Genomic DNA, 15,235 nt, shown 5'->3' with positions numbered 1-15,235 from the left:
ATTCTGTCTTTTCCTTTTTGTTCAGAAATTTTGGCTTATAATATAAAGCAAACTAAAATCTTTCAAAGATTTAAACAAAGGAAGTCGAAATGAGAAGGGTGATGAAAGGTAAAGTGTTTTTCTCCTTGTTTCTCCAGTAATAAAGAAATTCTGCCTTACATCAAACCTCTAACAGTTAATAAATGTTCAGAAGCACCAAAAATTTCTTACACAAAAAGAATTAACATTGTCTTAAAACAGCACCTGTACGTTCTCCAAAAAATGTGAAGTACTGCAATAATGAATATGAAATAATTACTTTACAGAGCCACGTTACTTGCACAGAATCATCAAGGCAAAAGCAACTACACTTAAAGTTCCCTGCAGAGACAGGGTCTTATTCTCCTATACCTTACATTAATCAAGAGGTATGAAATAAACAGCTAAAAACATAAGAGGGGCCTAAATTTACACTATTATTATGACTAGACTAGAACCAAATTCTGATTATATACAAGAAGTGAGTATGCAAAAGAAAAAATTATTTAGAAAATGGCAATACAACAATTTTCCTTCGAAAATACCTCTAAAATTTTTGGATTGGTAGTGGGACAGTATCTAAAAGTAAAAATAACAGCTATGATTTTAACACATTAAAGAAGTGAAAAAAAGGAAAATGTCATTTAATATCATTTATTCAACTAATTAACCTGTTTTAATCTATGCTGAGTACAAATTTCCTCATCACATAAATACATTTTCATTTGAACAGTTTGTCTTTGACACTGTCATTAAGTTTCTCTATTCCCACTTGTAAGGGCTCTACACTACATACACCACAGTGATTAAGAATACGTGTTCAAAGTTGGCAGACACACCCCCAGAATAAATTGAAATCTAGACTTAAAACCCCTAAAACACTTTGAAATAAATAAAATTTGTCTTAAAAGAAAATCAAGCCTTAAGTTATTAAGGAAGTATCCATGTTCATTCTTACTCACCTGGTATTGAGCCATTAATGCCAATGGATTATTATTCTGACTGTTATCAAATGTTAAAACATCAAAAACTCCAACACAATTTACTCGTAACCTTTAAAGACCAGAGAATTTAAAGAAAATTATTAAAATGAGATTTTTAAAAAAATTTAAATTTCCTATATTATTAGGAAGGACCTCAGAATATTATCTAGTCTAACCTCCCCATGTAACCTCTATCAAAAACCATTTTAGAGATGAGTTGGAAATTAAGGCTCATAAATACTAAGTGATAGGCCTTATAAGAGTTTATAGAAGCCAGAAACTGATAAAGCCAGGACTATAACTCACATCTTTGACTACCAGGCCAGTGGTCTTTTCATCACAGCAAGCTGCTTCTTTATTAGTTATTCATGAAACAGAACTAATTAGCTTTCTAACATTTGCTGAAGATGTATTAGGCACCATTCACATGTATTAACCATTCAATCCTCTCAATAATCTTATGAGACAGGTATCTTATAAATGTGGAACAGATAATAATAGTGGCTGTCTTACAAGGCTGTTGCATACACAGAAGTTACAGAACTTGCTCAGGATCATATAAATAGCAACTAACAGACTTAGGATATGATGAACCCAGATAACCAGGTAGGTAACAGATCTTGAGCTCTTTATGCTATGCTGTCCAAGATAACTCTCAAAATTACAGCAATTCAAATAAAACTCTGGTGAAGTCAAGGGCTGTTACTTAATTTTGTAGCAGTGGTTCTCAAAGCATGGGACCCAGTGAGCAGGAACAGCATCACCTAAGAACTTGTTGGAAATGTAAATTCTCAGGCCTACTGAATGAGAAGTCTGGGGTGGAGCCCAGTAAAGTGTGCTTAGTAATGAGCCCTCCAGGTAATTCTGTTTCATGCTCCAATCAGAGAACCATGGTTATACATAGAAAAGGTATATTGGTATTATGTCTATATCCCCCCAACCCTAACTATATGTATCTCCCAAACCCTTACAAGATTCTTGGTTAATAACCAGGCATTTTTTTAAGAATTCAACATTTTTTAAACTTACAAATGAACTCAAAGTCATAGCAGTTGTTCTGGATGGAATATATGAAAAGGTAGAATTAAAACAAATCATCATGCTTTGTTTACTAAACTGTCATAGGTTAGATGCTCAACAAAGCAGCCAAAACTCAAAATGCTAGTACCTTGTTTTGCCAGTTATCAGAATCTTTGTTGGGTCCATAACTCGACATGCCAAACCTGCTGTATGAATGGTACGCAATGCAGAACTCAGTTGGACGATATATGCCCAAATAAGAGACTCTGGCAATAATCCCGCATGCTGTCTGGGCAATGGTCCATCGTGTTGACCTACAAAGCAAAAAGGACCTCTTTTAAATAACGAACTAAAAGACTAAAACATTCAAACCAAAATTAACAAAAAAAATTCATGTATCATGGCAAAATTTGTCAAATTTATTTGAGAGAGAGAGAGCACAGAGGGAGAGTGAGAGGGAGAAGCAGGCTTCCCGCTGAGCAGGGAGCCCTATGTGGGGCTCCATCCGAGTTCCCCAGGATCATGACCTGAGCTGAAGGCGGACGCTTAACCAACTGAGCCACTCAGGTGCTCTGCAACTTGTCAATATATATGGTGTTTTTATATAGAAGGTTTATCATATATATATATAATGTTTTATATATAAGGTTTTTTATATATATACATATAAGAAATTAAAAGACAAACCCCAATTTCCTATTTATGAGATTATACCTTTATACTGTTAGCAACAGAAGAGTTCTCACTGAAGTGCTCTTTTCTGTGAGCACTGTAATTACTGAACAATAAACAAAATTATTTAAAGAATTTATATTTAACTGTGAACCAAATAAATGTAAATATAAATTCTGAATAAAAACAGCAAAGGTGAAGATTATTATTTTACTTAAAATAATCCTAGCCTAGGGCGCCTGGGTGGCTCAGTCATTATGCGTCTGCCTTCAGCTCAGGTCATGATCCCAGTGTTCTGGGATGGAGCCCTGCATTGGGCTCCCTGTTCCACGGGAAGCCTTTTTCTCCCTCTCCCACTCCCCCTGCTTGTGTTCCCTCTCTCGCTGTCTCTCTCAAATAAGTAAATAAAATCTTTAAAAAAAATAGTAATAATCCTAGCCTATATTATTGTTCAGGCAGGTGAGAACTGTTCGTTCTGTGGCTTGAAAGAAAAATAAAAGTCTCTACCATCATTTATGCTGAATATTTTCTTTTTCTCCATAAACTGCCCAGTCTCCTTTCTTTACAGCCATGTCAGTTAGGATGGTATCCAACTCATAAAAATATAAATGTAAAGCACTGAATATCACTTATGTCTAATAATGAAACAAAAATAATCCGACCTACCATGAGAGTAATCATTTTGATTCTATCAGCTTTTTTTTTTTTGAGAGATAGAGAGAGAGAGAGAACAGGCACATAAGCAGGGGTGGGAGGGAGTTGGGGAGGAGGGGCAGACAGAGAGGGGGAGAGAGAGAATCTTAAATCAGGCTCCATGCCCAGCACAGAGCCCGATGTGGGGCTCGATTTCATGGCTCTGAGATCATGACTTGAGCCAAAATCAAGAGTTGGGTGCTTAACTGAGCCACCCAGGTGCCCCTCAACTCTTGCTTAAGTACTTCTTGATACTATTTCCTGGGTCACTGTTAATCCTTAAATCAGTGGAAAAGGAGCCACATAAATTTAATGCAGATTTTTTAATTATTTCAGGGAATATGACATTATAAATTCAAGTGTTCTTATGATTGTAAACATATTTTTTGTGAATTAGGTATAAAAGCAACACAGTTAAATGGTTAATTGCAGAGATAATAGAGAGCAAATCTGTGGCTTGGGATAACATTTCCAAGAAAAAGCAAATACAAAATTCAAAAACTGCTTTCCCTCCATTTGGACAGACTGAAATTAATACAATCTGGAAAACAGTGTTAAATAACTCAAAAAGTGGCTGTAGTGATAAATGCCAAGACATCATCCAAGAGGACTATGAAGAGTTTAAATAAAACTATTTAATAAATGTGGTAATAAGGAAAAAGAGCATTTATAGCAAACACAGTGCCTGCTTATTACTCTGTGCCAGATTCTGTCTTAACCTTTATATTGTTAACAGCAGCAGAGGTTACTTGACCCACTTTGTCTCATTTTAAACCTCTCATCACAACCCCTATAATACAGTATGGTATGATTATTATTCCCATTTTCCTAATTAGTGTATTTCTTATGGTGTATAATCTTTTACTTTGTACCAAGTTAAATTAAATAGTATAAGAAAACATTAGACTTCCATCTATGTCTCTCCAGAAGTTTATACACACACTTTTTTTCTTCTTTTAATATTCACAATAGGAAAACTGACAATTGCGTTATATTAGAAGTTACTACAAATTAAAGTATATACAGTATGTCCAGGAAAATTACTACTACTCAAATGATATTTTCAAATACCAGAAAAAGGAATGATTCCTGTGAAAATGTAAACATAATATATCAAATAAGTCAGTCAACACCAAAAATAAAGATTAAAAAACAAACAAACCAGAAAGGAGTGCTATAATCAGTGGTTCTCAACAAGGGTCAATCCTGCTCCCCAGGTAACATCTGGCATTGTATGGAGATATTTTTGGTGTCGCTACTGGAGAAGGGGCTTGCTACTGGCATCTAGAGGGTAGAGCCCAGGGACGCTGCTTAACACCCTGGAATGCACAGGACAGCTCCCACAAAATCATTCTCCAGCCCTAAATGTCAACAGTGCGGAGGCGGAGAAACCCAGCTATAAATTTAAAGCCAACAGTCATCTCACAGGTGTTACTACTAAAATAAACTTGAACAACTACAGCTATATTCATCTATAGGAAAAGTTATACCACATCCCCTTCAACAAAATTATGTATGTGTCTACAGATGACACGGCAAAAGGAAAAAAAGTGACCACACCATATGACCAGATTTTTAACGTGAAACAGCCATGTAACCACAGCTTTCTTCTTCCAACTGTCAGAAAGCAAAGTAAACAGAAGTAATATATTTTTATCCACAATTAAAGGGAGTCACAATCCAAAACTATAATTTGGACTCACATCTTTCTTCCTCAATTTCTCTCAGTATGTATTCAAGAAAATCTTTAAGAGATTAAAAACCACAGTAATAAAATGCAATCATTTGTCAACTTCAGGAATAAACATTTTTTAAAAAGAATTCAATGCTTCTTTCCTGTCCTCAAACAAGAAAATGATACATTTTTCTTCCCCAAATACATAAGTTAATTAAAAGACATCTCAAAATGGGCCTACTTTTACTCTGAAGCTATTTTACCCTTTAATAAACACTAATTAACCATAATTACAATATTTTTGGTTCTTTGCAGGATTTGAACTATAAATATTGGAAAGGGGCAAAAAAAGAAAATATTCCCTGCTTAAGTAAATGCTACCTGAGAATTTATTTTGAAGACTAATTCCTCAAGTAACAGGGAGTCCTACCTTTAAAAAAAAAAGCATTTGCTTAGGGAAATCATTTCAAAAATGATATATAGTCACACTGGACTATGAGTCATTAAATTATATTCAGAAAATATAAAACTTAGGGGGAAAATGCTTATAATAAATGAAAGATGCAATGTCACAGAATGATAAAAGGAAAAGGAAATGACGTGACAGGAACCCAAAAAACAAAACAAAACAAAAAACCAAGATTTGGAAAGAAATATAGGAAGAGATGATAATGGTTGTGCTTTGGGCAGTGAAGCTACAGGCATCATTTTCCAAACCGTCTTTCTTCAGAAAGCATTGTATTTTTAAAAGAAAAACAATGTTTAAGAGGAAAAAACTTTTACCATATTCTCAGTTATTTAGACTTCAGATACCTCCACGAGTCTTTCCCACCCCATCTTCATCTCAGTCTATACACACAATATACTATTTCCCAGCTGGTTATGGATTGACTTCAATTCTTTGAGACATTTCTTTTTAAAATGCACTATGATTACAGGGACAAATTTACATGCATTTTAAAATACAAAACTACTCCTCCACAGAGCAAAAGCATTTGTCAAAATATAGCGTGCTTGCATCTTTTTCTTACCCCACTTTCTCTTTGTGAAATAGGCATCAGCATTAGGGTCATTAAAGTGTCTGCTCATCATAGTCTCTCCTCCAGCATGGAAATCATATGCAAACACAAGAGCTTAAAATAAAACACAAACACTCATTACTGCAATCTGGCTTCAAATAATGAAGCCCATAAGCAGAAAGACAAGTACAAATTACTCACAAGGCTCTGCAAATGCTTTAGTGGTAAATACTTCACGCAAGGTTACAATATTTGAGTGCTGAATTTTTTTCCACATATCAACCAACACCATGCACTTCGTGTTAACAAGACGAAAACCTGAAAAAGAAAACCTTTTGAACTAAACTGTAAATGACATCTCCCCTTTATTCCATCAGAAATGTGAAGAAAAAGCCATGTTACATATCACTTATGAGCTACTAATTTTCAAATGAAATAAATTTATTTATTATCCTTTAAACTTGCATATTAAGTAAATAAATATATGCAAGAATATTTCGGTAATCTTAGCCTCAATAACATGCTTCAAAAAGAGGATAATTTATCTTCCTTACCATGTATCCTCCGAAGGCAATATGGCAGATCATCTTTGCTATTTACAGCTTTGTAGCAAGATGTAATATATCCAAAATTACTTGATTTCTGTATCCGGTTGGGTGGTGGCAGTGGTTCTAGAGGGAATAGGCTATGGTAGCTGTCAACTTCTGTAGGGACTGCTAGAGTAATTCACAGGAAGACAACTTTAACTTCCTGATATTCATCAATCTCTCAGAGTAATAAAAAAACCCAATCTACCATAAACCACCATTACCAAAACATACTTTTGAATTCTGGAAGTGTCAACATTCATAACAATTCTATAAAACAAACTGGCTTCACTACCAATTAAAATAGGCATTATAAAACAATGAAAGAACAACCAGACTTCATACACTCGAAAACATTTCTTATCTCTAACAGCACAATACAACTCTGTTTCTCAGCTGTTAGAAGCAATTTATGCTATCACTTAGAGATGTTAAACATTTCTAATTCTGGGGCACCTGGGTGGCTCAGTTGGTTAAGTGTCTGCCTTTAGCTCACGTCATGATCCTGGGGTTCTGGGATCGAGCCCCGCATCGGACTCCCTGCACAGCGAAGAGCCTGCTTCTCCCTCTTCCTGTGCTGTTCCCCCTGCTTGTTCTCCCACCCCGTGTCAAATAAATAAATATTTTTAAAAATAAATAAATAAACATTTCTGATTCTGATGTTCAATAAAAATCAAGATAGATTTTGCTTCTTTAAATGTTTTAGTTTACACAAAATATATTTAGACGGTGTTAAGCATATGAATTCTTGTTTTTTAAAGTATAAAGAAATTCCAAACAAGTAACATTAAATTGAAGAGTGTGTATGTGTAATATGTTCATTGTGTATATGTTTGTATAAATATGGCAATCTATCAAAACTTTCAACCATGGGGTAGAATAGCACAATTTTAATCCCTAGCAAAATATAAAAGAAGAAAATGAAAACAACTTTACCATCATGCTTTTTCCATGTTCCTCAAAGTAAGAAAAATTATGTTTAAGAATAACCGGGATAATGCATTGGAATTTGCTCATGATACTCTGGTTAGGCATTAAAAAAACTATTTATCTTGAACCCCAATTTGTTGTTTCTTATAAAGACTAAATGTATTCAGTGGCTGGCTTCTCTAGAGAGTATAGGCAATTTCTTTTCCCTTCTTTATTGCTATTTTCTAGAACAAACATGTATTGGTTTTACAATCCAAAATGACAAGAATTTTTTAATGCTTCACATACAGTCAAATTACATTTTCCAATTGGACAGCTTCCATTCTGTTAAATATCTTGAATGACTTAGAAATGTTCACAATATTTCAAATGAAAAGCAAGTTAAGTGAACATGAAGAATATGCACAGAAAATCATCTAAGGAATAAAGCAAAAACTTTAACAATTATAATCTGAGTGGGATGATTTTTATTCTCTTCCTTACACTACTAGTCCATACTTGCCAAACTTGCTACAATAAATATGTTTAACACTGTTTTTATTTTTTATTTTTATTTTTTATTAGAGAGAGAGAGAATGTGCTCATGCAAGCAGGGAGGGGGAGGGAGGGCTGAGGGAGAGGGAGAGAATCTTAAGCAGGATCCACACTGAACGCAGAGCCCAAAAACGGGCTTGATATCACAACCCTGAAATCATGACCTGAGATGAAATCAAGAGTCAGACATTTAGCCACCTGAGCCACACAGGTGCCCCTGTTTAACACTATTTTTAAAACACAGCAATAAATCTCCTTTAAAAAACTCACAGACAAAAACAACTAATAATTTTTGACTTACGACTGTTAAGAAATACATGTGAAACCCTATTAAGAAAACTCATTCCAGAAGACAGGTTCAAAATGACCCCACTTAGCCTTTGCTAAATTCTTACATTCACTATCTCTTAGTTTTTGAAACCATATGAGACAGAACTATTTCATAAGTAAGGAAAATAAGGATCACACGTCTAGAGAGTGAGTTGGGATGCAAACTCAGGACTCTGATTCTATAGTCTTATGCTCTTAACCCGCAGACAGCATTTTGGCCATAGTGCAAAACAAACATTGATTCAATCTAACTTTCAAAACAAGGTCAAGTGGCACGTTCTTTGAAATAAAGCAGTATAAGGGAGGTAAACACACAAGGGAATATAGCTGTAACTTTTGCCCATTTATCATTTTAATGATCACTGTAATTTCCACATACAGATGATGAACAAATTTTGTTTCCTGGTTATTTCATGAGGAGCATCTAATAAGAGGAAGTCATTAATTTCAAAACAGTAAAAATGTCATGAGTGCCTACTATGTATTAGTGAACCCATATTAATGAAATATGTGTTCTTATCAAGACACTTAGAAAAAAACAAACAGAGATTTATATAAAACCTATACAGTACAAGGAAAATAGCTATGAAACAAGTACAACTCACCACAGCACTGGTCCTTAAACTTCAGTACCCCTCAGAATCACAGAGGCTTGTTAATTCACAGTTTGCTGGGCCCCATGCCCAGTGTTTATTTAGTAGGTCTGAAGTAGGGCCCAAGAATTTGCAATTCTAACAAGTTTCCAGGTGATAATGAAAAGACGCTCCTAGGTCAAGGACCACATCTTGAGAACCACTACATATGGACACAGAAGGGAGAAGGGAGCCATTCCCGAGGATACTAGGAAAGATCTAACAGAAGATTTGGTACGTATACTACAAACTGAAGGATGAGACTGCTTTCAGTGAGCTAAAACGAGTTAAGAGTGCTTTGCTTGATGGCAAGGGAATAAAGAGAATCACCACCACCATGCTTGAATGTGTACACTGTGTTCAGGAACTGTGAAATCTCATGTGGTGGGAGAACAGGGTATACCACAGAGGAGGTGCAAAGTGGAGAAAAAGCTGACAGAGTTATGTTGGGATTGGATCAGAGGGAAATTTAAATGCTATACTAAGGACTTGAAACTCACTATGCCAAGCAGTGGTACTCATAGCATCAATGTGACAGAGAGAGTGAATGAGGCACAAAATCAACTAAAAATCTTACACTCTTAACTCCTTTATCCCTATTTGTACTTTGAAACAAGACATGTTGAATTCTCTACATTACAGGAAAACAAAACAAAACAAAAACTGTGGATCAGTAGAAAACTAGGCACTACCAAAGGATTTCCTTCCAGTGTCTGATTCTGATGCTATGAGAGATATTTTACACCCCTGTAAACTATATGTAGCTAACTGTTAGCACTGCAAAGTAACTCCTGTCCTCCATGAAAAAGCCAGTTTACACATTCATTTCAATATTCCTGCTCTATAATAGGTCTTATAAATGGCTCCTCATGACTTAAATAAAATCTTCAAAATACTTATTTTATGTCTGTACATTACAATTTTACCCTGCTTCAAAGAGTCACCTTTTAACACTATTATTTCTCACTCCACCCTGAAATAATCATATGTAGTCTAATATTAACCTTAAAAACCAAATGTTTCCACTGACAGGACTATTCATTGTTGTTCTGCTCTTTCTTTGTCCCTAGTTCAATTGAACAAAAGCACAAAATAAGTATGAATAAAGGGAAGTGCCTTTATGAATAAAAGGGGATGCCTAAATCACTGTTAAGTATCAAAAATCAAAGTAAAGAAAATCAACTTGGAAGACTATGGACAAAGCTATACTCTTTAGTCTAGCCCCAAGTTTTAGTCTGGGGTCCAATTCCACCAAATAATATTAAATATAATGATAAAAAAAGAAAATGTCAGTGTCTTTGCTCTATCCAACCCTACTTCCCCTCAAAGAACATACAATGATAGGCTGGATCTAAGATATTGAATATCTGAGACTCACTCTGGTTTCTCAACCTCAGCACTATGGACATATTGGACGGGATCACTCTTTGTTGTTGTGGACTGTTTTATGTATTGTAGGGTGTTAAGCAACCCACTAGTAGCCAGTAGCACTCCACTGACAGATGTGACAACCTAAACTGTTCTGGACATTGCCAAATGACCCATGAGGGGGCAAATCATTCCTGGTGGAGAACCCCTGATCTACAGGAAATAAAGTTTGATTTCAAAGTTGAGAAGTACTAATCTGGTGGGAGTATGAAGTACGGAATAGAAAAAGGAGAAAAAAACAGCAAGACCAAACATTAATAAATGAGCCAACATGAGATGAAGATTAATAGTAAACATAAGACATGAAAAAGAGCAGTTAGTGCACTGACAGGAAAAAAAAAAAGCATTTATTAAAATTTGTTGAACATGCATCATCATTAGCCATCAGGGAAATTCAAATCAAAACCACACTGAGATACCACTTACACCAGTTAAAATGGCAAAAATTGACAAGGCAAGAAAACAACAAATGTTGGAGAGGTTGTGGAGAAAGGGGAACCCTCTTACACTGTTGGTGGGAATGCAAGTTGGTACAGCCACTTTGGAAAACAGTGTGGAGGTGCCTCAGAAAATTAAAAATAGAGCTACCCTATGACCCAGCAATTGCACTCCTGGGTATTTACCCCAAAGACACAGATGTAGTGAAAAGAAGGGCCATATGCACCCCAATGTTCATAGCAGCAATGTCTGCAAAAGCCAAACTGTGGAAAGAGCCAAGATGCCCTTCAACAGATGAATGGGTAAAGAAGATGTGGTCCATATATACAATGGAATATTACTCAGCCATCAGAAAGGATGAATACCCAACTTTTGCATCAACATGGATGGGACTGGAGGAGATTATGCTAAGTGAAATAAGTCAAGCAGAGAAAGTCAATTACCACATGGTTTCACTTATTTGTGGAACATAAGGAATAGCATGGAGGACATTAGGAGAAGGAAGGGAAAATGAAGGGGGGGAACTGGAGGGAGAGACGAACCATGAGAGACTATGGACTCCGAGAAACAAACTGAGGGTTTTAGAGGGGAGAGGGGTAGGGGGATGGGTTAGCCTGGTGATGGGTATTAAGGAGGACACATACTGCATGGAGCCCTGGGTGTTATATGCAAACAATGAATCATGGATCACTACATCAAAAACTAATGATGTATGGTGACCAACATAATAAAATAAAATAAATAAAATAAAATAAAATAAAATATTTGAAGGCAGCTATTTTACTGAATTTAAGAAATAATTTAGTTCTATATAATGTACATAAGACTTTGTTATTGTTATCTTCAGCATTAACATTTCCTGTATCATGTTAAAAAAAAAAACTTGTTGAACATGGGGGCACAGAATTGGATTAACCATAACCTTTAGCTTGTGACACTCGAATCACTGGTTCATGTCTATGCAGGGCCTGCTTTTATTTAGTTAATTATTCTTAATAACATAATAAGCATCTGCAAACTCAGCACTCAAAACAAAAGCTCAGACCTTTATTTTAACTTATATCTAAATATATGGCTCTCTACCAACCTCTGCCTTCCTTCTCTCACTTCCTTCTCTTTTTATAGTTTTATTACATATAAATATACACATATGTATATACACATACATTCACATAAATGTAAACACATATTATAATTTTAACTTTACAAAAGGCTATCATGCTATATGTAGTCTCTTGCAACTAACGTTACTTACTATGACATTACTAAGAGTCTTCTATATTGCTGCACATCAGTGAACTTTCTTCATTTAAGCTGCTGTACAATATTCCATTATCTAACGATATCACAATTCATCTGGATTGATCAAAGTTTCTGCTATTTTAAGCAACAATGCTATGGATACTTTACACATTTTGCATTTGAAAACGTATAGGAGTTTACATATTTCCATGCAGAGAACTGCTGGATCATAGTGTACACAGCTTTAGGAGTTTTCCAAAGTGGTAACAGGTTCACCAATTTCTAGTACCAACAGCAATGTACTGGAGAACCTGTGGGTCCATATCCTAACACTTTATACAACCAGGCTTTAAAATCAGGTGCCTGGGTGGCTCAGTCGGTTAAGTGTTTGCCTTTGGCTCAGGTCATGATCTCCAGGTCCTGGAATAGAGCCCCACATTGGGCTTCCTGCTCAGCAGGGAGTCTGCTTCTCCCTCTCTCTCTCTCTCTCTCCCTCTGCTCCTCCCCACTGTTTGTTCTCTCTCTCAAATAAATATAATCTTTAAATAAATAGATAAATACATAAATAAATAAAATGATATCTTATTTGTATTTTCCCCTAATGTTCAATGATGTTCAACATCTTGTCATACATTTATTGGTCATGTGAATTTCCTCTTTCTTCACATGCCTATTCCTATCTTTTGGCCCTTTTTCAACTGAGTCATTTATGCTCTTACTGGATTGTGTTTTTTATGTTCTTTGTCAGCTGTGTAAATATCTTCTTCCAGGTTTTTTCTTTACTCTGAGTATCTGGATTGTTTTCAATTCTAATTTAGGAACATTTATCAGTATTTTCTTTAAAAGTCAATGATCTTTGTCTTCTCTATAGGAAATCTTTCCCCACTATTCACCAAGATTTTATAGTAAGAGTTTCTATAAGTTTTGTTTTATAGAGTTAAGTTCTTAATTAATTTGGAGTTGATTTTCAAGATGTGGTTAAAGATAATGATCCAATTTTATCTTTTACCATAAAGAAAACCATTTTTTTCAATGCCTTCTTTCCCCACTGACATGCTATGTGTACCACAGAATGTGTCTAGGCTCTCCTTAGCCTGGTTCATTAACCAATTTGTCTAACCCAGTGCCCCACCCCCCGTTCACATTATTTTAGTTATTACAGACTCAAACTATGCCTCCCTTCCCTCAATACACCCAGATTTTTCATCATCTTCAAAGCACCTTGGGTAGTCTTGGCCCTTTACTCTTTGATAAATTTTATCATATACTATGAAAAGCTTTGTTATGCCGCAATATAATTTAAAAATAATAAAGACCAAACTCTGATTAGAAGCTTGGAACTTTCAGCCCTCTCTCCTAACCCCCAGGGTGGACAAAGAAGCTGAAGATTCAGTTCATCACCAAAAGCTAAAGATTTCATCAACCATACTCACACAATGAAACTTCAATTAAAAAAAACAAAAACAAAAACAAACCCTAAACAGTGCAATTCAGAGAGCTTACAAGTTGGTGAACACATTGAGGTACTAGGAGGGTGGCACACCTGGAAAGGGTATGGAAGTCCCCGTTCCCCATCCCCTGCCCCCACCTTACTTTGCCCTAGACATCTCTTCCATTTGGCTGTTCCTGAGTTGTATCCTCTATACTAAACCGGCAGTAGTACCTAAAGTGAGTCTAATTCTAGCAAATTACTGAACCGGTGGGGTGGGGGGATGGGGAAGTAGCTGTGGAAACCCCCAAATTTGTAGTTGGCCCCACAGAGCGTGGGTAGCCTGGATAACCCATTTCAGCTGGCATCTGAAGTAGGAGTAGTTCTGTGGAACTGAGTCCTTAATAAATAGTTAGGACACGAAAAAGGTGTCAGAAGAATTACGATTAAAAACAGCTCACACAGTTGACTGCAATTATACTGAACCTATACATCAGTTGAGAAAATCTGACATCTTAATCATTATGTCTTCCTATTTATAATATAGTATTTTACTCTATTTATTCATCTTATTTAATATCTCTTAATAAGTTTCCCCCATTGAGATCTCACATATCTTTTGCTGCACCTATTCCTAGCTACTGATAACCTGAAATGACTGTAAATAACACCTTTTCTTTTCATTATATTTTGCAGTTATTGGCTACTGTTCTATAGAAACTTAACTGACATGTATTAACCTTATATCCAGCCTCCTAAATTCTATTACAATTTCAAATTATGTCTAATCTACAGTCATATTATTTTCACGATTGCAATCATAAAGACTGGAAAGGCAAAAATAAACCTAGTTTTCTTTTCTTCTTTTACCCTTAGACAATGTTAAATAATTAAGGAAAATTCCAACATGAAAACCTCAAAGGCTATGAGGTAAGTTCCCTAGCCATCTAAACTGAAAAGATTGGTCTTAAGGCATAACAGCTAGACATATTCCTTTTAATTCTTTAGCAATCAACAAGATGCACAGTGGACTATACGGAATCCTTGATTACAACCACATGTTTTGAGATAATCTCTACGGCAAATGTATTCCTACTACATTATTTATAAAGTTTTGCTAAATTATACCACATTTAATCTTGCTATATACAGAATAAGCTAGGGAAAGAGATTTTAATTGCATTCTAAGAAACACTATGGTACAGTCAGAAAAACCCAGGTTTAAATTCTGACCCAACCAACTGATTACTAGCCATTGGTCTTAAATGGCAAGTTACTTAGCCTTCCTGTCAACTTCAGTTTTCCTCATACATAAGAAAGAAAAGATAGTATTCATGTCTATGTCATAAAATTTTTGTGAGAAAGTAAGACCTATAAAGAATTTAATTAGCACATTGTCTGGTACACCATAGTTTCAAAAATAATAATTACCTTTCCCCTCTGTTTAAGTATCCACATTTCATCAAGTTTCAGAAGACACTAATATTTTAGTGCACAGTGAGGTAAATCACCATGAATTCTAAAACCACCTAATTTTTTTTGACAAACTAGAATACTGTCGCATATAGAAGTGAAATGAACTAGATGATCAGTGGCATCTTAGAA

The 15,235-nt window shown here is 35.4% G+C and overlaps 1 protein-coding gene across 1 annotated transcript in view; it reads right to left on the bottom strand.

The window, feature by feature from the left end:
- Positions 1-15,235, bottom strand: part of PAN3 (poly(A) specific ribonuclease subunit PAN3) — a 125,173-nt gene that overhangs the window by 18,517 nt on the left and 91,421 nt on the right. Inside the window, 5 exon segments of the mRNA XM_028104644.2 lie at positions 981-1,071; positions 2,170-2,335; positions 6,093-6,194; positions 6,282-6,398; positions 6,635-6,796. Of these exon segments, the coding sequence (XP_027960445.2) occupies positions 981-1,071; positions 2,170-2,335; positions 6,093-6,194; positions 6,282-6,398; positions 6,635-6,796 (638 nt within the window).

This window comes from Eumetopias jubatus, unplaced genomic scaffold (genome assembly GCF_037043125.1).
Source record: "Eumetopias jubatus isolate StellerSeaLion01/CBP00866 unplaced genomic scaffold, mEumJub1_p1.0 scaffold_3, whole genome shotgun sequence".
NCBI lineage: Eukaryota > Metazoa > Chordata > Mammalia > Carnivora > Otariidae > Eumetopias > Eumetopias jubatus.
The sequence above is the reverse complement of the archived record's forward strand: the minus strand, read 5'-3'. Positions and strand labels throughout refer to the sequence as shown.